At 47.8% G+C, this 22660-nt stretch overlaps 1 protein-coding gene across 1 annotated transcript; it reads left to right on the plus strand.

Moving 5' to 3' along the window:
- The first annotated feature begins 1594 nt into the window (after positions 1-1594).
- LOC140402232 (cytochrome P450 2C18-like) lies at positions 1595-20688 on the plus strand. The gene is made up of 7 exons (XM_072489860.1): positions 1595-3922; positions 9453-9602; positions 11964-12124; positions 12966-13142; positions 13540-13681; positions 18157-18344; positions 20482-20688. The coding sequence occupies exons 1-7, from the start codon at positions 3682-3684 to the stop codon at positions 20686-20688; spliced, it is 1266 nt and encodes a 421-aa protein (XP_072345961.1). The 5' UTR covers positions 1595-3681.
- Positions 20689-22660: the final 1972 nt, after the last annotated feature.

Here is a 22660-nt window from a genome sequence, read left to right on the forward strand (position 1 = left end):
GGGTTCCAGTGTGTGAATGTCTGTCGATTCTAGCAAGTTAATGGACCAAGCTGTTGAGGCTTATACCAGATTAATTATCATTTTAAAAATGTTTTGATTTCCTTTTATAACCCCCACGAGACGTACGGGGACGACCCGTTGGATTTACCCCCAGTTGAGGTGCAAAACCGTGGGTGTATATTCAGGCAACCCCATTAGGTTGTCAGAGGTTTAGGGCTTGCGTCAGCCGTTGCTACTTTTCTTGGTTAGGCAGGTAACTCTTGATCTGAAACAAAACACAAGGTGACCATGTCCCTCAGGATGGCTCAGTTCCTGAATCTAAGTTGCCCCGGCATATTTCAGGGGACAATGAACTCTAGCAACCTGTCGCACCAATCACAGTGTGGAGACACTGAATCGATTGCTCTGTTACTTAATCAAGGTCATGCTCTAAGACCTACATTACACCATCAAAACACAAAACGCTATTGGTTGGAAAGGATTCTGCGCCTGAGGGTGTAAAGGAGTTATAAATACAAGCCTCTCTCAAGCCTTCAATTCCCCTCAGAGAAGCCACGTGAACGAAGGTTTGTGTTTTGGTGGGGTCTTTTTGTTGTTTATGAAGTTCACTTAACTCTTTTAATCAGGTGAAAGTTATTTTCTTTTTCTTTTTCCCAGCAAACAGCTCTCTGAATATCCAAACCAGACCACAACCTTTATTGCGCCTGCTGGGATATCGCTACATCCATCACGCCGTCAACATGGACTTCAATGACCAGGGAACAACTTTGCTTTTTGCCTTCCTGAGTATTCTGCTGGTTGTGTGGTTTCTGAAAAACAAACTGGTGCTCCCCCCAGGCCCTCCTGCTGTCCCAATTCTTGGCAGCTTGTTCCATGTGAATGTAAAATCACCTCATAAATTAGGGTCCACCCGGAGAAGGCAGCGGTTCGTCGACTTTCTCGGAGAAAATTAAAATGTCAGCAGAGACAGGAATCTAGGGGGGGTGGGGTTAGGCTATTGTTTCATTGATTGGGGGTGTGAAGAACATGATAGGGATGGAAATGTTTTATGTACCATGTTTATGTCACTGTTATCGTCATTATTATAAAAACTACAAATACCCTAACAAAATATTTTTTAAAAAAAGAAAAATGGGTTCGGCACCGGGCGACACCCACTGTGCTGATAGGGAGGGAGTTCCAGGATTTTGACCCAGCGACAGTGAAGGAACCGCCGATATATTTCCAAGTCAGGATGGTGAGTGACTTGGAGGGGACTTCCCGGTGATGGGGTTCCCGGGTATCTGCTGCCCTTGTCCTTCTAGATGGTAGTGATCGTGGGTTTGGAAAGTGCTGCTTGTAGATGGTACACAAGGCTGCCACTGTATGAAGATGGTGGAGGGAGTGAATGTTTGTGGAAGGGGGAGCAATCAAGCGGACTGCTTTGTCCTGGATGGTGTCGAGCTTCTTGAGTGTTGTTGGAGCTGCACCCATCCAGGCAAGTGGAGAGAATTCCATCGCACTCCTTGTGCCTTATAGATGGTGGACTGGCTTTTGGGGGTGGTGGGGGGGGGGGGGGGGTCAGGAGGTGAGTTCTCTCCGTAGGATCCCTAGCCACTGACCTGCTCTTGCAGCCACAGTTTTTATATGGCTAGTCCAGTTCAGTTTCTGATCAATGGTATACCTCAGGATGTTGATTGTGCGGGATTCAGTGATGGTAATGCCATTGAATGTCAAGGGAATGTCCTTAGATTCTCTTTATATTGAAGATGGTCATTGCCTGGCACTTGTGTGGCGCGACTATAACCAGTGGAGAGTTTTCCCTGATTCCCATTGACTCCAGTTTAGCGAGGGCTCCTTGATGCCGCACTCGGTCAATGCTGCCTTAATGTCAAGGGCAGTCACTCACCTTGCCTCTGGCATTCAGCTCTTTTGTCCATGTTTGAACCAAGTCTGTAATGAGGTCAGGAGCTGAGTGACCCTGGCGGAACCCAAACTGAGCGTCCGTGAGCAGGTTATTGCTGAGCAAGTGCCGTTTGATAGCGCTGTTGATGACTCCGCCCACCAATTTGCTGATGATGGAGAGTAGACGGATAGGGCGGTAATTGGCTGGGTTGCATTTGTCCTGTTTCTTGTGTACAGGACACACCTGGGCAATTTTCCACATTGCCGGGTAGATGCCAGTGTTGTGGCTGTACTGGAACAGCTTGGCGAGGGGTACGGCAAGTTCTGGAGCTCAAGTCTTCAGTACTATTGCTGGAATATTGTCAGGGCCCATAGTCTTTGCAATATCCAGTGCCTTCAGCTGTTTCTTGCTATCACATAGAGTGAACCAAATTGGCTGAAGTCTGACATCTGTGATGCCAGGGACCTCCGGAGGAGACCGAGATCGTTCATCCACTCGGCACTTCTGGCTGAAGATTATTGCGGGTGCTTCAGCCTTGTCTTTTTCACAGATGTGCTGGGCTCCTCCATCATGGAGGATGGGGATATTTGTGGAGCCTCCTCCTCCAGTGAGTTGTTTAATTGTCCACCACCATTCACAGCTGGATGTGGCAGGACTGCAGAGCTTAGATCTGATCTGTTGGTGATGGGATCGCTTAGCTCTGTCTAATACTTTCTCTTTGTTGTTTGGCATGCAAGTAGCTTTATGATGTAGCCTCACCAGGTTGACACCTCATTTTTCATTGAACCAGGGTTGATCCCCTGGCTGGGTGGGAATGGGAGAGTGGGGGATACGCCGGGCTATGCGGTTACAGATTGGGGTTGAGTATAATTCTGCTGCTGATTGCCCACAGCGCCTCATGGATGCCCAGTCTTGAGTTATTCGATCTGTTCAAAGTCTATCTGATTTAGCACGGTGATAGTGCCACACAACACGATGGAGGGTATCCTCAATGTGAAGATGACTTTGTCTCCACAAGGACTGCTGTGGTCACTTCTACCGATACTGTCATGGACAGATGCACCTGCAGCAGGCAGATTAGTGAGGATGAGGTCAATTCTATTTTTCCCTCTTGTTGGTTCCCTCACCACCTCCTGCAGACCCAGCCTATCAGCTATGCCCTTCCGTACTCAGTCAATAATGGTGCTACTGAGCCCCTCTTGGTGATGGACAATGAAGACCCCACCTAGAGAAGATTCTGCACCCTTGCTACCCTCAGTGCTTCCTCCAAGTGCTGTTCAACATGGAGGAGAATTGATTCATCAGCTGATGGTGCCCGGTATGTGGTAATCAACAGGAGGTTTCCTGGCCCATGTTAAACCGGAAGCCATGAGACTTCATGGGGTCCAGAGTCAATGTTGAGGACTCCCAGGGCAACTCCCTCCCGACTATATACCACTGTGCCACCATCTCTGCGGTCTGTCCTACCGGTGAGACAGGACATAATCAGGAATGGTGATAGCAGTGTCTGGGACGTTGTCAGTAAGGTATGATTCTGTGAGTGACTGTCAGGGTGTTGCTGAACTAGTCTGTGAGACAGCTCTCCCAACTTTGGCACATGCCCCCAGATGTTAGCAAGGATGGCTTTACAGAGTCGATAGGGCTGGGTTGGCCGTTGTCAATTGCCTGGATCGATGTCGGGTGCCCCACCTGGTTTCTGAATAGACACTGCAGACTGTTTCCTGCAGTAACTGTTTAAGTTGACTCTGTTTGCTGAGTGAGTAGGCCTTGCTGTGCCTACTTCATCCATTAATACAATGGTGCCAGTTTTGATGTTGCCCAGGGTGCAGTACTTTTTAAAAAACAGTTGCTACTTATCTAACATGTCTTCACAGCTGAGCGAGCAACATGGTCCCATATTCACCATCTGGTTTGGTACATACCCTGCGGTGGTGCTGTGTGGCTTTGAGATTATAAAGGAAGCGTTGGTTGAGCGAGCGCACAACTTTGACAGCAGGTATCTCATCCCGCTTCTCCAAAAAATATCCAAAGGCTATGGTGAGAACTCTTTTTACTCGATTCAAATTACTGCCACACCTTTTGTCCTTGTAAGATTTGAGAATTTAGATCAGCGATGGGCCAGCGAGTGGGCAGCAAGATTGAAATTAGGCATGTTAACTAACTACGACCCAAGAATAATTTTGTTGAATATACCATAACGAGTTGTGGAAAATGCTCAATCATTTATATATTAATAGAACTGTCATCAACTTCAAATGGTAAAAACAAAATAAATATTTGCACTTTGAACACAGAGGGAGCGCACGGCTCTCACAGTCAATGTTGTGAGCAATCAGCACGCCCCCCTCGCTTCACTCGCCCCCCTCGCTCCACTCGCCCCCCTCGCTTCACTTGCCCCTCACTTCACTCGCCCTCGCTTTACCGACGAATCACCATACGGCAGGAAAAAAACGACACGGGTGGGAATCAGCGGAATGTGGTGACCCTGCGCGTGGGCGACGGCCAACAAAACGTCTCGCGGGGGCCGCACTCAGAACCGTGATAGGCCGCATGTGCCCCCCCGGCCCTGGATTGGCCCCCCCCTCCCCCCCACTGATTTCGAATCCAACAATGTACATGATTGGAAGAGACCTTATGGCTCACTGAGTTTCCGCCAATTGGAATTACGTGCTTCCCTGACCTTTCCCTACATATTTACATATCCTTGCTTTTAAAATATTTTCTGACTTTTTCCTCGTCCATTTAATGACAATGCTAACGCTGACACTACCTTAAATGTAAAAGAAAGTGAGGAACAAAATGACCTCATTCGACATTCTACTTTTAGCTCATCATAGGAATATAATATTTTATTTTGCAAAGCACCTTCCTTATGCATTCTCATGACATCCCAAAGCTCGTTTTGGTCAATGAAATACTTTGGAACAATATTTGCTGCAATTATGCAGCCAACGAGCAGGGACATAAGAACATAAGAACTAGGAGCAGGAGTCGGCCATCTGGCCCCTCGAGCCTGCTCCACCATTCAATGAGATCATGGCTGATCTTTTGTGGACTCAGCTCCACTTTCCGGCCCGAACACCATAACCCTTTATTTCCTTATTCTTCAAAAAACTATCTATCTTTATCTTAAAAACATTTCATGAAGGAGCCTCTACTGCTTCACTGGGCAAGGAATTCCAGAGATTCACAACCCTTTGGGTGAAGAAGTTCCTCCTAAACTCAGTCCTAAATCTACTTCCTCTTATTTTGAGGCTATGCCCCCTAGTTCTGCTTTCACCCGCCTGTGGAAACAACCTGCCCGCATCTATCCTATCTATTCCCTTCATAATTTTATATGTTTCAATAAGATCCCCCCCGCATTCTTCTAAATTCCAACGAGTACAGTCCCAGTCTACTCAACCTTTCCTTGTAATCCAACCCTTTCAGCTCTGGGATTAACCTAGTGAATCGCCTCTGCACACCCTCCAGTGCCAGTACGTCCTTTCTCAAGTAAGGAGACCAAAACTGAACACAATACTCCAGGTGTGGCCTCACTAACACCTTATACAATTGCAGCATAACATCCCTAGTCTTAAACTCCATCCCTCGAGCAATGAAGGACAAAATTCCATTTGCCTTCTTAATCACCTGTTGCACCTGTAAACCAACTTTTTGCGACTCATGCACTAGCACACCCAGGTCTCTCTGCACAGCAGCATGTTTTAATATTTTATCATTTAAATAATAATCCCTTTTGCTGTTATTCCTACCAAAATGGATAACCTCACGTTTGTCAACATTGTATTCCATGAATGATTAATAAATTGCTTTTAGTGGCGGCGAATGGGTCAATTTTGGCCAGGACACCAATAGAACTCCGCTGTACTTCTTCAAAAAATTCTGTGGGTTATTTTACAGACGAGCCTGGGTTTAGAACCTCACCCAAGGTTAGCACCTGTCAGTGCAGCCTTTACGCTGAAATTCTTAAAAAAATATAAGAATAGCCAATTCATTTTTTTTCCAATTAAGGGGCAATTTAGTGTGGCCAATCCACCTACCCTGCACATCTTTGGGTTGTGGGGGTGAAACCCATGCAATCACGGGGAGAATGTGCAAACTCCACACGAACAGTGACCCAGAGCCGGGATCGAACCTGGGAACTCGGTGCCGTGAGGCAGCAGTGCTAACCACTGCGCCACCGTGTCCTCCATGCACTGCACCGTGCTGCCCACTATCCGCTGAAATTCTGCTATGGGAATCAAACCCGCAGTCTTCTTCTCAGAGGGGGTCTGTTATCAACTGAAGCTGAACTGGCAAATCCAATCTTTTGCCCCATTGCCTCACAAGATGCTGCCAATTTTATACTTTATCAGTGAAAAATTGTCAACCTGTTTCTGAGGTTGTTGCCCTGGCACACCGGGAGCTCCCTGCTCTTTTAGAAAAGAATAGCTACCCAACCGAGGAGCTGGAACCTTGAGTTAACCTCTCTTCCTTTCCAAGACAATGGGTGGGATTCTCCAATAATTGGGCTATGGCCCCACGCCAGCGTCAAAACGCGGGCGTTTCTCCAATTTGCAGGGGCCAGCAGGGCTCCGGGGTGCTTCCCGCGGCTCTGGCTGTGGATATGGGGCCCTGTACGTCCGGTCAGCAGTCCGCACATGCGCACGGCGGCGGCTGTCCCATGGGACATGGCAGACTCAGCCCATGGAGTGGCACCAGGAATGTAGGCCCCCCCCCCCCCCCCCCCCCCAAGATCGCGCGCACCCACGGACCCGTGCCGCCCGATCGCTTGGCGGGCCGTCCATGAGGCCCCCCCCCTTACCCGACAGGCAAAATGTGGTTAGAACCACGGCATCGGGAACTCGGCCAGTTGTCCTCGGAGAATCGCCGCGGGAGCCTCTGTCATTCGCCCCCTCCCCGCGCTGCATAGACCGCGGCGATTCGCGGCGATTCTCCGGGGACCTGGGAATCATGGGAGTGGCGTCACGCCCGATTTCGCCATCAACGCCTCTGCGACGATCACGACTTCGGCGCAGTGAATCCCGCCCCATACCTCTGACAATGTGCTGGACTGAAATGTGAAAGTAGCTCAAGGTGGAAACCTTGAGTGGACCTTCAACACACAAACTTGCACAAGCTCGAGGAGCTGCCCCCTTCTTTCGTCTGGGCATTTGTAAACTTCTGAATTCAATGTTGAGCCCAACAATATTCGATCATATCCTTTCACCCCAGTTTTTTGTGTTTATTTTTGTTTCCCTCTTGAGAGTTACATATTGTAATCCCAGGCAGAAATATTAAACTTAAACAAAGCCAATTCAAAATATATTGGTTGGGGGGGGGTGGAACTCGCTTAAGATTAATTTGGTAAATGGATTGAATGGTATAGAGGTAAATGCACATTGGGAAACATATAAAGAAGCAATTGAAAATATTCAATAAAATTAGATTACATTGAAGAACAAAAACTCAGAAAGAAGGACCCTTGCATGGCCCACTCAGGAATTTTAGGATAGTATTCGATTAAAAGAAGAGACTTACAAGGCGGCACGGTGGGTGCAGTGGTTAGCACTGCTGCCTCACACCGCTGGGGACTCAGGTTCGATCCCGGCCCCGGGTCACTGTCTGTGTGGGGTTTGCACATTCTCCCCGTGTCTGCGTGGGTCTCACCCCCACAACCCAGAGTAGGTGGATTGGTCACGCTAAATTGCCCCTTAATTGGGAAAATTAAAAAAAAGAAGAAACAACGTTGCAAAAAACCCAGAAAGTCTGAGGTTTGGAACTGTTTTAAAAACAAGCAGAGGGCACCCAAAATGATGATGAAAAGGGAAAAAAAATTGAATGAGAGTAAACTAGCCAGAAATATAAAATCAGATTTTAAGAACTTTTGCAAGTATATAAAAGGAAGAGAGTAGCTAAAGCAAACATTGGTCTCTTAGAAGCAGAAGAGAAATTATCAGGGGCATTGCACAAATACTGTGGGCGGGTTTGGGGGTGGTGGTGGAGGAGGGGAGGGTGCGCGGGTGGTGGTGGTGGAGGGGGGTGGTGACACACGTGCCATGAGGAACCGCAACTCAACAGTGTCTCACTTGCTCGCTCGATGCCAACCTCTGCCCCGATGACTGCCTTCTCCCCAGGCCCACCGGTTAGGTCCAGTGCCCGCTGCTCTTCTGCGGTGAGGGGTCGCAGGTCCGGTGGTCCACTCTCCGGTCTTTTCCCTCTCACGGTGATTGTGGGCTGACTTCTCCTGGCGGGAGAGACAGAAAATGCACGGTTACGGGTGTGTGGGTCATGGGTTGGTGCCAGGGGCACGGTGCTGCCTACTCACTCTGGCCGCCTTGAGGAGGCCATGCAGTTTCCTTCTGCCTTGCTGGTCGGTCCTGGTGGTGTTGCCCACGGCGTTTACGGCGTCACCCACCTGTGTTCAGGCCCGGGGCACGGCGGTGAGTGACAACCACCTCCCCATCCTGGGGTACAGGGCGGCCCACCTTTCCTCCATGGCGTCCAGCTGTGTCTCCAGTCCCACGTCGGTGAACCACGGTGCCATTCTCCTTCTACCATCTTGTTGGCTGGGATGGTGTGTGAGGGGAGTGGGGCTTCAGCCCATCAGCCTCTTGAGCCCGAGATCAGACATGGTCATATTGAATGGTGGAACTGGCTTGGTGAGCTAAGCTGTGTCAGCCTCCCCCTGTCCCTTACCTTTCTCGCTTCACCATTTCCTTGCACCTGGACAGCAGCTATTCTGGATAAAGCTATTCAAATCTCCCTTATACACATTCTTTATTTGTCCTATTACCACCTGCTTTGACTTTACACCATGAAACTTTCATCTTTCCTTTTCCCCCATCACAAACGGCCCCTATTGTTCTTCTGCCCTTTTGTTCGCCCAAAACCTGTCACATTTCCAACTTTCCCAAGTTCTAGTAAAGGGCCACAGTCCTGAAATGCTAATTCTCTCTCCACGGATGCTGCCAGACGTGCTGAGCATTCATATTTCCAGCATTTATAGTATTTGCATTGTCCAACCTGGAATAGCCATGATGTGGAGATGCCGGCGTTGGACTGGGGTGAGAACAGTCCAACTGTCCTGGCTTCAGACAATTCACACCTCTTTAACCTGGGGTTACCCCTCTCTCTGGATCTGTAAAGCATTAATTACCTGCAAATGCTCGCATTCAAAGCATTGTCTCGCATCTTTGAATCTGTCTATATATATGTTTCTGGAACAGACCTCTTCATTCACCCGAGGAAGGAGCTACGCTCCGAAAGCTAGTGTTTGAAACAAACCTGTTGGACTTTCACCTGGTGTTGTAAGACAGCTTACATGGAATAGCCCTGGAGCTGGACTGCAGCATTGAGAAGGTGATTCCCTGCCACTTTCTCCAGGGCCATTAGGGATGTCCAATCAATGCTGCCCTAGACAGCCACCCACATGTGTGAACCAAAAGAAAAGGAGAATGGTCATATCATTGAGGTACCCTTGGCAGCTATGGAAAAGGGGAGACAAAATGTTCAATCCACCTTGCCCACAGCTGATTGAAAATTCAATCACGGCTAATTTCCATTCACTTGCATGTGTCTCTTGCAGGAGTCATCGCCAGCAGCGGGGAGAGATGGAAACAGCTGAGGAGATTCTCCCTCAGCACCTTGAGGAATTTTGGAATGGGGAAGAAAGGCATCGAAGAGCGGATCCAGGAAGAAGCCCAGTTCCTGGTTGCGGAATTCAGAAATAAAAAAGGTTTCTGATTATAGTATTCGAGCGTTCTTTTCAATGTCTTTCTCATGCAGCAAACCAGGGTTGGGCAGGGATGACTTCCAGGGAAGAGTGGGAAGAATAGCAGTGCCGAATGGATGCAAAGTGAGGTCTGACTTGATGACTTTGGTTTCCCTAATGGAGAATTTATCTGAAACTCGGAAGCTCAGCAATCTAATGCCTACACGTTCAGGGACGGTCTAGCTCAGTGGGCTGGACGGCTGGTTCATGATGCAGAGCGAGGCCAGCAGCGCGAGTTCGATTCCTGCACCGGCTGAGGTTATTCATGAAGGCCCCATCTTCCCAATCTTGCCCCTCGCCTGAAGTGTGGTGACCCTCAGGTTAAACCACCACCAGTCAGATGGTTCGGAGATGATGTGGTGATTTATCAGAGCTTCTGCTGTTTATGCTTCACATCTACAACCCGACAAGGAAAGGTTGAAGGACTTGGGAAAGGTTAACCGCATTGAGTGGCCAGAGATTGGGTGGCCAAACGCTGAATTGGCAATATCATTTATCTCCAGTCTTTTCACATTTTGCCCCCGTATCTGAATCAGAGAGAGCTATATTGCAAAGTACCGTTAATTATGGGAGAGGAGGGTGGCACGTGGTGCAGTGGTTAGCACTGGGACTACGGCGCTGAGGACCCGCGTTCAAATCCCGGCCCTGGATCACTGTCCGTGTGGAGTTTGCACATCCTCCTCGTGTCTGCGTGGGTTTCACCCCTACAACCCAAAGGTGTGCAGGGTAGGTGGATTGGCCGAGCTAAATTGCCCCTTAGTTGGAAAAAAGAAATTGGGTACTCTCAATTTATTTTAAAAAATGGAAAAAAAACCTCAACAACTATGGGAAGGGAGCAGGGTTCATTATTTCCTATCCCGGGATGTGATTGGCAAGGCCAGCTTTTGTTGTCAATCTTTCAATGTCCTCATTGTGTTTGATCCACATTGTAATGTCTATTTGAGTATCTGTCAGCCTATAGTGTGAGGGACAAGCACAGGCGGGAGAGTGACATTCCACAACTCATTAGTACACAAGCAGATGAGGGTAAAGTGGAGGCACTTGCTCATTTGACAGGCAGCACGTTCGTCAGTTACGTTATTTCAGCTTTCGACTTGGCAGATTTTGTAACTGGCCGACGGAGATGCCAAGTAGATCGTTATATCGGCAACAGGAAATGCGGGTGGGAGTAGTTCATAGGCCCCCTAACATAGATATAACATTGGACAAAGCATTAACCAAGAAATGATTAGAGCTTGTAACAAAGGCAATTTAAAAGTTGCAGGGAATCTTTCTTTATATGGAATGGACAAGTCGCGTTGGCAAAGATGGTACGAAAATGAATCTGTACAATGCTGTTGACAATTTCCTGGAACAATACATTGCAGAGCCAACTAGGAATAAAGCTATTTTGGATCTAGTATTGTGCAATGAGGGTTAAATTAGTAATCTCATAGTAAAAGATCCACTTTTACTATGAGGCTGTACTGGTGATCATAGTACAATTGCATTCCGTATTAAATTTGCAAATGATGTACTCCAATTGCAAACCACAATGTTAAACTGAAACAAAGCAAATTACATCGGTAAGAGGGAAGAGCTGTCCATGGTAGATTTGAATTTAAAAAAACATTGGTATACAGTAAATAAAGGGTGGGAAACATTTAAAGAAACAATTTAAAATGTTGAATAATTCCGTTGAAAAACTCCCAACCAACCATGGTTTTACTAAGGTTAAGGATAGTATTAGATTAAAAGAAGAGATTTATGATGTTAGAACAGTAGTAAGTCTGAGGATTGAGAATATTTTAGATGTCAGTAAAGGACCACAAAAGGTTGAAAAATTGTAATATGAGAGCAACTTAGCCAGGAATGTAGCAAACGTTATAAGGGCTCTTATACATATATAAAAAGGAGGGTATCTAAATTAAATGTTAATTCCTTAGGGACAGGAGAAATTATCACAGGGATTGAGGAAATGGCAGACACATTGAACAAATATCTTATGTTTGTCTTCACAGTAGAAGACATGTCATAAACTAGCAATGAATGATAGGCTAGAGACATGAATGGATAGAAAACAAAGAATAGGAATAAACAGGACTTTTGTAAGTTTTTAGGCTCGGGTGGAGTGCCGCAACTTTCAGTGACGGCATTTACAATCTATAGACTTTGGCAGAGGCAGAGTAATGTGTCTAAGCTTAAAGATCTCGGGATGGGAAGCTCCCACAAAAAGCTAATTGACACTTGGAACAGAAATGTCTGATTTGTAATGTCTATGAAACATTTGTCTGCCTCTGGCATTGCTTGTGTACCGTTCTAACTGATCTTTTTCTCTGGTATCAGAGAGCCCATTTAACCCAAACTACCAGCTGAAATGTGCAGCATCAAATATCATCTGTTCCATTGTCTTTGGAGACCGGTTTGAATATGAAGATAAAAAGTTTCTCACTTTCCTGGAGATGATTGCAGAAAATGGCCGAATCGTAAGTGGCCCCTGGATGCAGGTACCTCTTTAGATTTAAGATCATAGCGTTACTGAAACTATGCACATAAATCACTCAAATGTTAAGGATAGATACAAGACAGAAATCAAAAGGCTAATGGAATGCTGACCTTTACATCTAGCCAACTGCAATGCAGGTAGATAGTAGCGATATAGTAGTTACTCAAAGCTCTGGTCAGACCGCGACACTCCCATGGCACTGTCAGTAGTTCTGGCCACCATACTTTCGGAAGAATGTATTTGCCTTGGATGGAGTGCAGTGTAGACTTACTAGACTAATAACTGGACTTTTTAAAAATTTGTTCATGGGATGTGGGAGTTGCTGGCTGGGTCAGCATTTATTGACCATCCCTGAGGGCATTTAAGAGTCAACCCCATTGCTGTGGGTCTGGAGTCACAAGTGGGCCAGACCGGGTAAGACGGCAGATTTCCTTCCCTAAAGGACATTAGTGAACCAGATGGATTTTTATGACAATTGACAATGGTTTCCCGGTCACCTTTAGAATTTTAATTCCAGATTTTTATTGAATTCAAATTTCACCATCAGCCCTACTGGGATTCGAACCCAGGTCCCCAGAGCATTTCCCTGGGTCTCGGGATTACTAGTCCAGTGACAATATCATTACACCACTGCCTTCTCCAAAAGCTTCCCCAGTGGGAAACTCAAGTCACTTGCTTTGCCCAGCTGAGATGAGCTGATAGTCTACATCTCTCCTGGCCTGTGGTCAGCACTGGATCAGGAGATGGGACTGATGCAGTGTTACACCTGATTTACACTAACCTATTGACACCACCTGGCTAGAAGCACTCCTTCATTAATTAAATTATGATTTGCTTTGCAGATATACAATAACTTCCCGAATCTCATGGATCTTTTGCCTGGACCTCACAAGAAGATCTTCCAAAATTTTGCAGATTTGAGTAACTTTTTGAATAAGAGTATTCAGAGTCACAAAGAAAGTTTCCAGCAGGATTTCTCCAGGGATTATATTGACAGCTTTCTCATTAAGATGGATGAGGTATTGGGAGTCATTTCTTTTATATAACCATACATTTCAAATTTTGTACCCCCTCCCTTGAAAACAAGTGATTGTTCCAGAACTGATCTGGTAATTCAAGCAGCACGGCGTTGAAGTTATCTCTGAATGAACAAAAACATTTGGGAATTGGTGTGGTAAACAGATTTATGTACGACGCAAACTGCGGGATTCTCCATGGGCGGGATGCTCCGCTCCTCAGGAAGCAGGTTTCCCGACGACGTGGGGGAGGGCCACAATGGGAAATTCCATTGACCAGCTGCCGGAACGGAGCATCCCGCTGCCGGCGAGGGTGCGTCGGAAAACGGGGCTGGCACGACAGAGAATCTCGCCCAAGAACGCTCATGTTTTAAAGGTAGATTAATTTGTTTTGTTTCAGGAGAAACACAAGCCTGACTCAGAATTCAATGACAAGAACTTGTTGATGACGGTGCTGAATTTGTTTCAGGCCGGAACTGAAGCAACAAGCTCAACAATGCTATGGTGCCTCCAAATCCTGGCCAAGTATCCGCATATTCAGGGTAAGCATCATCATCACTCGGAGTAACTGGATGTACATCAGCAATGGTGCACAATGGACCTTCGTGTTGAAGAATGGAATATGTTCCCATTTCAGAGGCTGCAGCTTTGGTACCAGGTGAGGCATACCTGGTTGCTGAGTAACTCTCCATATGCTCTGCCTCTACGGCGCGCCAGCCACAGGAACCATGGGCTGGATTCTCCGTCAGCGGGATCCTCCGCATCGCCACCAGCGCACCCCCGCCCGTGGATTTCACGGTGGCAGCAATCCCGTCCCATTTCTCACCCCACTCTGACCGAGATCGCTAGCTCAGGGCCAGCTTTTGTGCTGTATCTTGGCCTCACTTCAGATGGAAACCTCTCCATTGTTGAAGCAGGAAACTCTGCTTGGTCTTTGCTGCCAAACACTCCTTTCCTTCGAAACTTATAACTTTTAAAAAGTTCACTCCAACTAGAATCCTGCTCCTAAACCTGTGGAGAATTTGGTCGCTGCTCCCTCACAAACCTGGACAGCATCTGTCGATTCCATCTCAGTGGTGTAAAAACTTTTAAAAACAGTGAATTTGGGACCAAATTTGGGACAAATTTGGAAAAATGTGGATTAATTAAGGAAAGCCCATAAGGATTAAAAAAAAAAGGCAAATCATATTTAACTAACTTGATTGAGTTTTTGATGAGGTAATAGAGAGGGTTGATGAGGGGAATCTGGTTGATGTGATATACCTGGACTTCCCAAAAGGATGATATGTAGTGGGTTCCCCATGGGCCAGTTCTCCCGGAATCAGTGATTTTCTTGACACACATTAGTGACCTATATTTGTACACAATTTCAAAATTTGCAGATGATACAACATTCGGAAGTACTATGAACTATGAGAAGGATTGTGATAAACCTCATGAGGACATAGACAGGCTGGAGGAATGGATGAACAAGTGGCAGATGAAAGCTAATGCTGAGAAGCGGAAAGTGATTCATTTTGGCAGCAAGAATGAGAAAAGGCAATAGAAAATGGATGGCACGGTGGCACAGTGGTTAGCACTGCTGCCTCACGCCGCCAGGGACCCGGGTGCTATTCCAGCCTCGGGTGACTGTCTGTGTGGAGTTTGCACGTTCTCCTCATGTCTGCGTGGGTTTCCTCCGGATGCTCCGGTTTCCTCTCGCAGTCCAAAGATGTACACGTTAGGTGGATTGGCCGTGCTAAATTGCCCCTTCGGATCCAAAGGTTAGGTGAGGTAACGGGGATAGGGCGGGGGGGGGGGGGGTGGGCCTAGATGGGTTGCTCTTCCAGAGTGCCAGTGCAGACTCGATGGGCTGAATGGCCTCCTTCTGCACTGTAGGGATTCTATGAAAATAAAAGGTACAGTTTTAAAAGGGGTGCAGAATCAAAGAGACCTGGGTTTTCTGCACATAAATCATTGAAGAAGGCAGGGCAGATTAAGTAATTGGTTAATAAAGCATAAGGGATCCTGAGTTTTATAACTAGGGGGTTAGTGTACAAAAGCAATGGGGTTATGATGAACCTTTATGAAGCATTGGTTCAACCTCAACTGGATCCATTGCTGTGTGCCACTCTTTAGGAAAAATGTGAAGGGTTTAGAGAGGGTGAAGAAATGATTTACACGAATGGCTCCGGGGATGCGGGATTTTAGGTGTATAGATAGATTGGAGAAGCTGAAGAGAAAGGAAGATGAAGAAGAGATTTGGGAGAAATATTCAAAATGACGGTGGCTATGGGGAGAGTAGATGGAGAGAAAGCGTTACTTTTGAAATAGGATTGAGAACCGGTGAATACTGAGTTAAGGTGACTGGCAAAAGGACCAAGGACAAAATTCGGGAAAACGTCTTTCATGCATCAAATAGTTATGATCTGGACTGCACTGCCTGTGAGTGTGGTGGAGGCAGATTAAAATGAGGCTTTAAAAGAGAATTGGATAAGTACCTGAGGGCTGGCATGGGTACGATGGGCTGAATGGCCTCCATCTGTGCTGTAATAATTCTATGGTTCTAATTAAAGTGGTTGTGCCTCTCTCACCTTTCAAACCAACCCCACTCCAGCACTTTCCTTTCTCATTCCCTCTAACTTGCATCCGTAGGATACTCACCAAGGCATCTTCGACAGCACCTTCCAAACGCAGGCCCTCTGTTACTTTGAAGGGCAGCGAGTACATGGGAACATCACCACCGTTAAGGCCCCCATTAAGGCACGCACCACTGTGACTTGGACGTGTAGCGCTGTTCCTGCATTGTCACTCAGTCCAAATCCTGGATATCCTACATAATACAACAAGCACCTTCATCACAGGGATTGCAATCTTTTCAAGGGCAACTGGGAATGAGCAAAAAATGTTGGTCTATCCATTGCCCCCCCCACACACACACACATGAATGATGGGCCAAAATTTGGCAGATGGAGTTTAATGTGGATAATGTGAGGTAAGGAAAGCAGATTCAAAATGCGTCAGGGTAGAGGGATCTGGGTGTCTTTGTTCATGAATCACAGAAAGTCGGTACGCAGGTACATGTCATTAAAAAGGCAAATGGAATGTTAGCGTTTATTGCAAAAGGACTGGAGTATAAAAGTAGAGAAGTGTTGTTGCAATTGTACAGGGTGTTGGCGAGACCACATCTGGAGTATTGTGTCCAGTTTGGGTCTCCTTATTTGAGGAAGGATGTGGGGACATTGGAGGCAGTTCAGAGGAGGGTCACCAGATTGATTCCGGGGATGAAAGGGTTGACGGATGAGGAGAGATTAAAAAGTTTGGGCTGATACTCGCTGGAGTTTAGAAGGATGAGAGGGGATCTGATTGAGGTATATAAAATACTAAAAGGGATTGATAAAGTAAACGTAGACAAAATGTTCCTCTTGTGGGGCAACGTAGAACGAGTGGTCACGGATATAGGTTCAGAGGTGGTAGATTTAGAACTGAGATGAGGAGGAACTACTTCTCGCAGAGGGTGGTGAATTTGTGGAACTCACTGGCCCATAGTGCGGTGGAGTGCAAATCATTAAATGGTTTCAAGAAGGAGATAGATATATTTCTGATTTTAAAACAGGTTAAAGGGATATGGGGAACAGGTGGGGAGGTGGATTTGACACCAGGAAGAGATCAGCCAGGACCTGATTGAATGGTGGAGCAGGCTCAAGGGGTTAATTGCTGACTTCTCCTAATTCCTATGAAAACTTCCATTTTAAACACCTTTCTACTGAAGACTCATCTCAGTACTCCCTACTCTTTGCCAGCAGCTCAAATCAGTATAAAATATTCACCCTCCTTAATCTTTCCTCTCCTTATGGACGTTACAACCCAAACTTGGTGTGTCGAATCTTGGACGAAGGGCAATGGTTCTTCTCAGAGAAAAAACATGTAGGGCGAAATTCTCCGGAAACGGCACGATGTCCGCCGACCGGCGCCCAAAATGGCGCAAATCAGACAGGCATCGCGCCGCCCCAAAGGTGCGGAATGCTCCGCATCTTTGGGGGCCGAGCCCCTACCTGAAGGGGCTAGGTCGGCGCCGGACGAATTTCCGCCCCGCCAGCTGGCGGAAAAGGCCTTTGGTGCCCCGCCAGCTGGCGCAGAAATGACATCTCCGGGCGGCGCATGCGCGGGAGCGTCAGCGGCCGCTGACGGCATTCCCGCGCATGCGCATTGGAGGGAGTCTCTTCTGCCTCCGCCATGGTGGAGACCGGGGCGGAGGCGGAAGGGAAAGAGTGCCCCTACGGCACAGGCCCACCCGCGGATCGGTGGGCCCCGATCGCGGGCCAGGCCACTGTGGGGGCACCCCCCGGGGCCAGATCGCCCCACACCTCCCCAGGACCCCGGACCCTGCCCGCGCCGCCTTGTCCCACCGGTAAGGTAGGTGGTTTAATTTACGCCGGCGGGACAGGCATTTTAACGGCGGGACCTCGGCCCATCCGGGCCGGAGAATCGCGCGAGGGGGCCCGCCAACCGGCGCGGCGCGATTCCCGCCCCCGCCGAATATCCGCTGCCGGAGACTTCGGCAACTGGCGGGGGCGGGATACACACCAGCCCCCGGCGATTCTCCGACCCGGCGGGGGGTCGGAGAATCTCGCCCCTAATTTCTCCAAGGTCTTGTGATTGGATAAGAATGTCTTATGAACTGACAGTCAAATGGTGCAATATTGCTGATGCAGCGTCAATTACCACAAGACGGGAATGATGGAACAATCGAGGCTTTATTGAACAAGATGTTGTGCCTCCTGTAGCTGGAACCAGAATGGCTGTAGCGCCGGAGAGCACACACTTTTATACTCCGCCTGCTGGGCGGAGCCAGCAGGCAGGGATTCACCACTATACCCTTAATATACGGGCAGTGCCGTAATACATATAATATACCACAAGTGGTGACTACCACAATTGCTAATTATGTTAGAGTTGTGTTAGAAGATGGGAGTTGAGCGGTGCCTGGAAACAAAGTACAATTTAAAATAATTGTAAAATTGCCACCCCCCCACAGAGAAAATCCATCGAGAAATTGAAGAGGTGGTTGGATCCTGTCGATGTCCTGCTGTTGAAGATCGAGCAAAAATGCCTTACACAGATGCCGTTATACACGAGGTCCAACGATTTATTGACCTAGTCCCCATGAAGCTCCCACACATGGCATCCAACGATATAGAATTCCGAGGATATCTGATCCCTAAGGTCAGAATCAAACCTGTTATAATGGTCTAAATTTGTATAACATCTCTAAAAAATAAATTTAGAGTACGCAATTCATTTTTTTCCAATGAAGGGGCAATTTAGCGCGGCCAATCCACCTAACCTGCACATCTTTGGGGTTGTGGGGGTGAGACCCACGCAGACACGGGGAGAATGTGCAAACTCCACACGGACAGTGACCCAGGGCCGGGATCGAACCTGGGACCTCGGCGCCGTGAGGTCGCAGTGCTAACCACTGCATCACCGTGCTGCCCTTCAGGATATCAAACTATAATTGATTGTTGTAAAAACCCATCTGGTTCACTAATGTCGCCTTTAGGGAAGGAAATCTGCCGTCCTTACCCGGTCTGGCCGACATGTGACTACAGACCCACAGCAATGTGGTTGACCTCTGAAAAGGCCCAGCAAGCCACCCAGTTCCAGGGCAATTAGGAACGGGCATCAAATGTTGGCCCAGCCAGAGTAGCCCACATCCTATGGAACTGTTTTTTAAAAAATGAGAAATTACTTTTGAAATTTTGAGACTAGAACTATTGAAGGACAGGTGGCTATTGCTCTGTGTCGGTACTATCTCATAAAACACACAATGAGCTGAATGATCAGTTTGTCTGTTTTGGGGTTGAAGGAAGAATCTTGACCAGGACACAGACTCGATGGGCCGAACAGCCTTGTAAATGACTCTGGGCACCAGGCCCAACTCTGAGCAGCACCACAGGCTCTTTCAAGCAAAGCAACAGGGACATTTGGTTTTGTTTTAAATTCTGCTTCTCACTCGTACACTCGGATGTCAGTACAGACTAGGCTGAAACCACACTCTAGAACAGGGCTTGAGTCAACATCGTCCTGTTTCGATTGTCTGACCAACTGACTCAAACTTTGCACAGAGCGGGGGTACCCTGGGAGGATGTTGTAACTTCCCATTGTTCAACACCATGGAGTTATCGGTGCAATTATAATAATAATCTTTATTGTCACAAGTAGGCTTGCATTGACACTGCAATGAAGTTACTGTGGAGAGCCCCTAGTCGCCACATTCCGGCCAGAGTACAAACGTTAAAGCGCTTGGGCTGGATTCTCCCTTATTGGGACTATGTCCCCACACTGGCGTCAAAACTGTGCAGCTTCACACCAGAAAAACTGGCATGAAACGGACACGAATTCCCAGCCCTGCAGGGGGTTGGCAGGGACCCGGCGCAGACCTTGCAGCTTTTGCTGCAGATACAGGCCCCCGCACCTCCGGGTCGGAGGCCGCACGTGCGCACGGGGGTGGCTTCCCGCGGCGGCAGCGCCGTCCTCCATGGCAGACTCAGACCGTGGAGCTGGACCCTGAAAATAAACCCCCCACTCGGCCGCGCACCCGACGTTGACCTCCCGAGAATGGTGGAGCGGGCCTCCATCAATGGTCCCAGGTAGGTCCCAGGCGGCATGAGTGCGCCGCTTTTCAGAGCCTTGGGGAACTGGCGGCAGTCCTGATTCTGTGTGGGAAAATGGATTCTCCGCCCCCGCGCCGGTCGCGATTCTGGCGCCGCGGTGCAGAGAATCCAGCCCCTTGCCTTGAAGTCTCTCAATAAAGAAAGTAAATTAACAAACAATAGTCAGGCAGATTTCAAATATAATTGATGACACTCTAGGGTGGCACAGTGGTTAGCACTGCTGCCTCACAGCGCCTGGGACCTGGGTTTAATTTGGGTCCCTGTCTGTGCGGAGTCTGCACCTTCTCCCCCTGACTGCGTGGGTTTCCTCCCACAGTCCAAAGATGTGCAGGTTAGGTGGGGTTACGGGGATATTGCGGGGGGAGTGAGCCTAGGTACGGTGCTCTTTCTAAGGGCTAGTGCAGACCGATGGGCTGAAAGGACTCCTTCTGCACTGTAAATTCTGTGATCTATGACTCTCACTTCAATTGAGACCGAGTAACTCGGTCAAGCTCAGGGATCAAATGTGTGATCAAATGTTGCTTCCTGTTGATCAAAATCGAGGGGCACTTCTGCTAAATCACCAAGGCAGATCTCTCTCAGCATTTATACCGACTATGTTTCTGTATTGTTAAAGACTGCAGGTTGTTACTGATGTAAAATTCTGTTTGCTTCCTTCTCTGAACTTGCGCTGATTTTATTTTTAGGGCACGCTTGTGATTCCCGTACTTTCCTCTGTTTTGAAAGGGAGCGGGCAATGGCAGGTCCCAGAATCATTTAACCCCAACCATTTCCTTGATGAAAATGGATCCTTCAAAAATAGTGAAAGTTTCATGCCGTTCTCTGCAGGTACAGACTTTCCCCTTTTTCAATCTAATCTCAGTTCTGCATTCCTTCTGGCCAAGGGTGAGTAAGCATTTGAAAGATTGCTGTAGAAGGAACAGAGTCGACAATCTTTACCGGGAGGTTAGTGCTGACACATTCCACCTGCTCGATGTGATAAAGTGTCAGCTGAATTTGATCCATATGATGATAATAGACTGAGATGTTGGTATCAAGGTAGTCAGACCTTAGTGAGTGTGAACAGCTGGTTGAAGACCTAATTTTGCTCAAAATAACCGTTAAATTGGTAAAAACGATCCCTTTTATAATTGATATCTTTGGCAATAATGACCACTGATAAGAAATGGTGGCGTGACGTTTTAGACGTGATAGGCACTGAAAATACCAGGCTTGTCCAAACGCTTTGCGTGGGGCACCACATTTGCACATTATCCTCACACAAGTGGCTAATGGGAACATTTCGGAAAAGTGAGGTTTGGCAAAAAATAAACTGAATTTCAAAATAAATGTTGGGGATTTAAGGAAAGAAACGATCTCTGTCTGAGCAAAATGCACACTCACTCTCTCTCACTCACTCTCACACACTCTCTCACTCACCCTCACTCTCTCCCTCTCACACTCACTCTCTCTCACTCACTCTCACACACTCTCTCACTCACCCTCACTCTCTCTCTCTCACACTCACTCTCTCTCACTCACTCTCACACACTCTCTCTCACTCACACTCACTCTCTCTCTCTCTCACACACTCTCACTCACCCTCACTCTCTCTCTCTCACACTCACTCTCTCTCACTCACTCTCACACACTCTCTCTCACTCACACTCACTCACTCTCTCACACACACTCTCTCTCACTCACTCTCACACACTCTCTCACTCACCCTCACTCTCTCCCTCTCACACTCACACTCTCTCACTCACTCTCACACACTCTCTCTCTCACACTCACTCTCTCTCTCACACACTCTCTCTCACTCACTCTCACACACTCTCTCTCACTCACTCTCACACACTCTCTCTCACTCACCCTCACTCTCTCTCTCTCACACTCACTCTCTCTCTCACTCTCACACTCTCTCTCACTCACACTCACTCTCACTCTCTCTCTCACTCTCACACTCACTCTCACACTCACTCTCTCTCACTCACTCTCACACACTCACACTCACTCTCACACACTCACACTCACTCTCACTCACTCTCACTCACTCTCACTCACTCTCACTCACTCTCACTCACTCTCACTCACTCTCTCATTCACCCCCACTCTCTCTCTCTCACACTCACACTCTCTCACTCGCTCTCACACACTCTCTCTCACTCACACTCACTCTCGCTCTCTCTCACACACTCTCTCTCACTCACTCTCACACACTCTCTCTCACTCACCCTCACTCTCTCTCTCTCACACTCACACTCTCTCACTCACTCTCACACCCTCTCTCTCACTCACACTCACTCTCTCTCTCTCTCACACTCACTCGCTCTCACACTCTCTCTCACTCATACTCACTCTCTCACTCTCACACTCTCTCTCACACTCACTCTCTCTCACTCACTCACTCTCACACACTCTCTCTCACTCACACTCACTCTCTCTCTCACACTCACTCTCTCACTCACTCTCACATTCTCTCTCACTCACTCTCACACATTCTCTCTCACTCACTCTCACACTCACTCTCTCACTCTCACACTCTCTCTCACGCATTCTCACACTCACTCACTCTCTCTCTTTCACACTCACACTCTCACTCACTCTCACACTCACTCACTCTCACACTCTCTCACACTCTCTCACACTCACTCTCTCTCACTCTCACACTCTCTCACACTCTCTCACACTCACTCTCTCTCACTCTCACGCTCCCTCTCACTCTCACACTCTCTCTCACTCTCTCACACTCACTCACTCTCACTATCACACTCACTCTCTCACTCTCACACTCACCTTCTCTCACTCACTCTCACACATTCTCTCTCACTCACACTCACTCTCTCTCACATTCACTCTCTCACTCACTCTCTCACTCACTCTCAC

This window comes from Scyliorhinus torazame, chromosome 25 (genome assembly GCF_047496885.1).
Source record: "Scyliorhinus torazame isolate Kashiwa2021f chromosome 25, sScyTor2.1, whole genome shotgun sequence".
Lineage (NCBI taxonomy): Eukaryota > Metazoa > Chordata > Chondrichthyes > Carcharhiniformes > Scyliorhinidae > Scyliorhinus > Scyliorhinus torazame.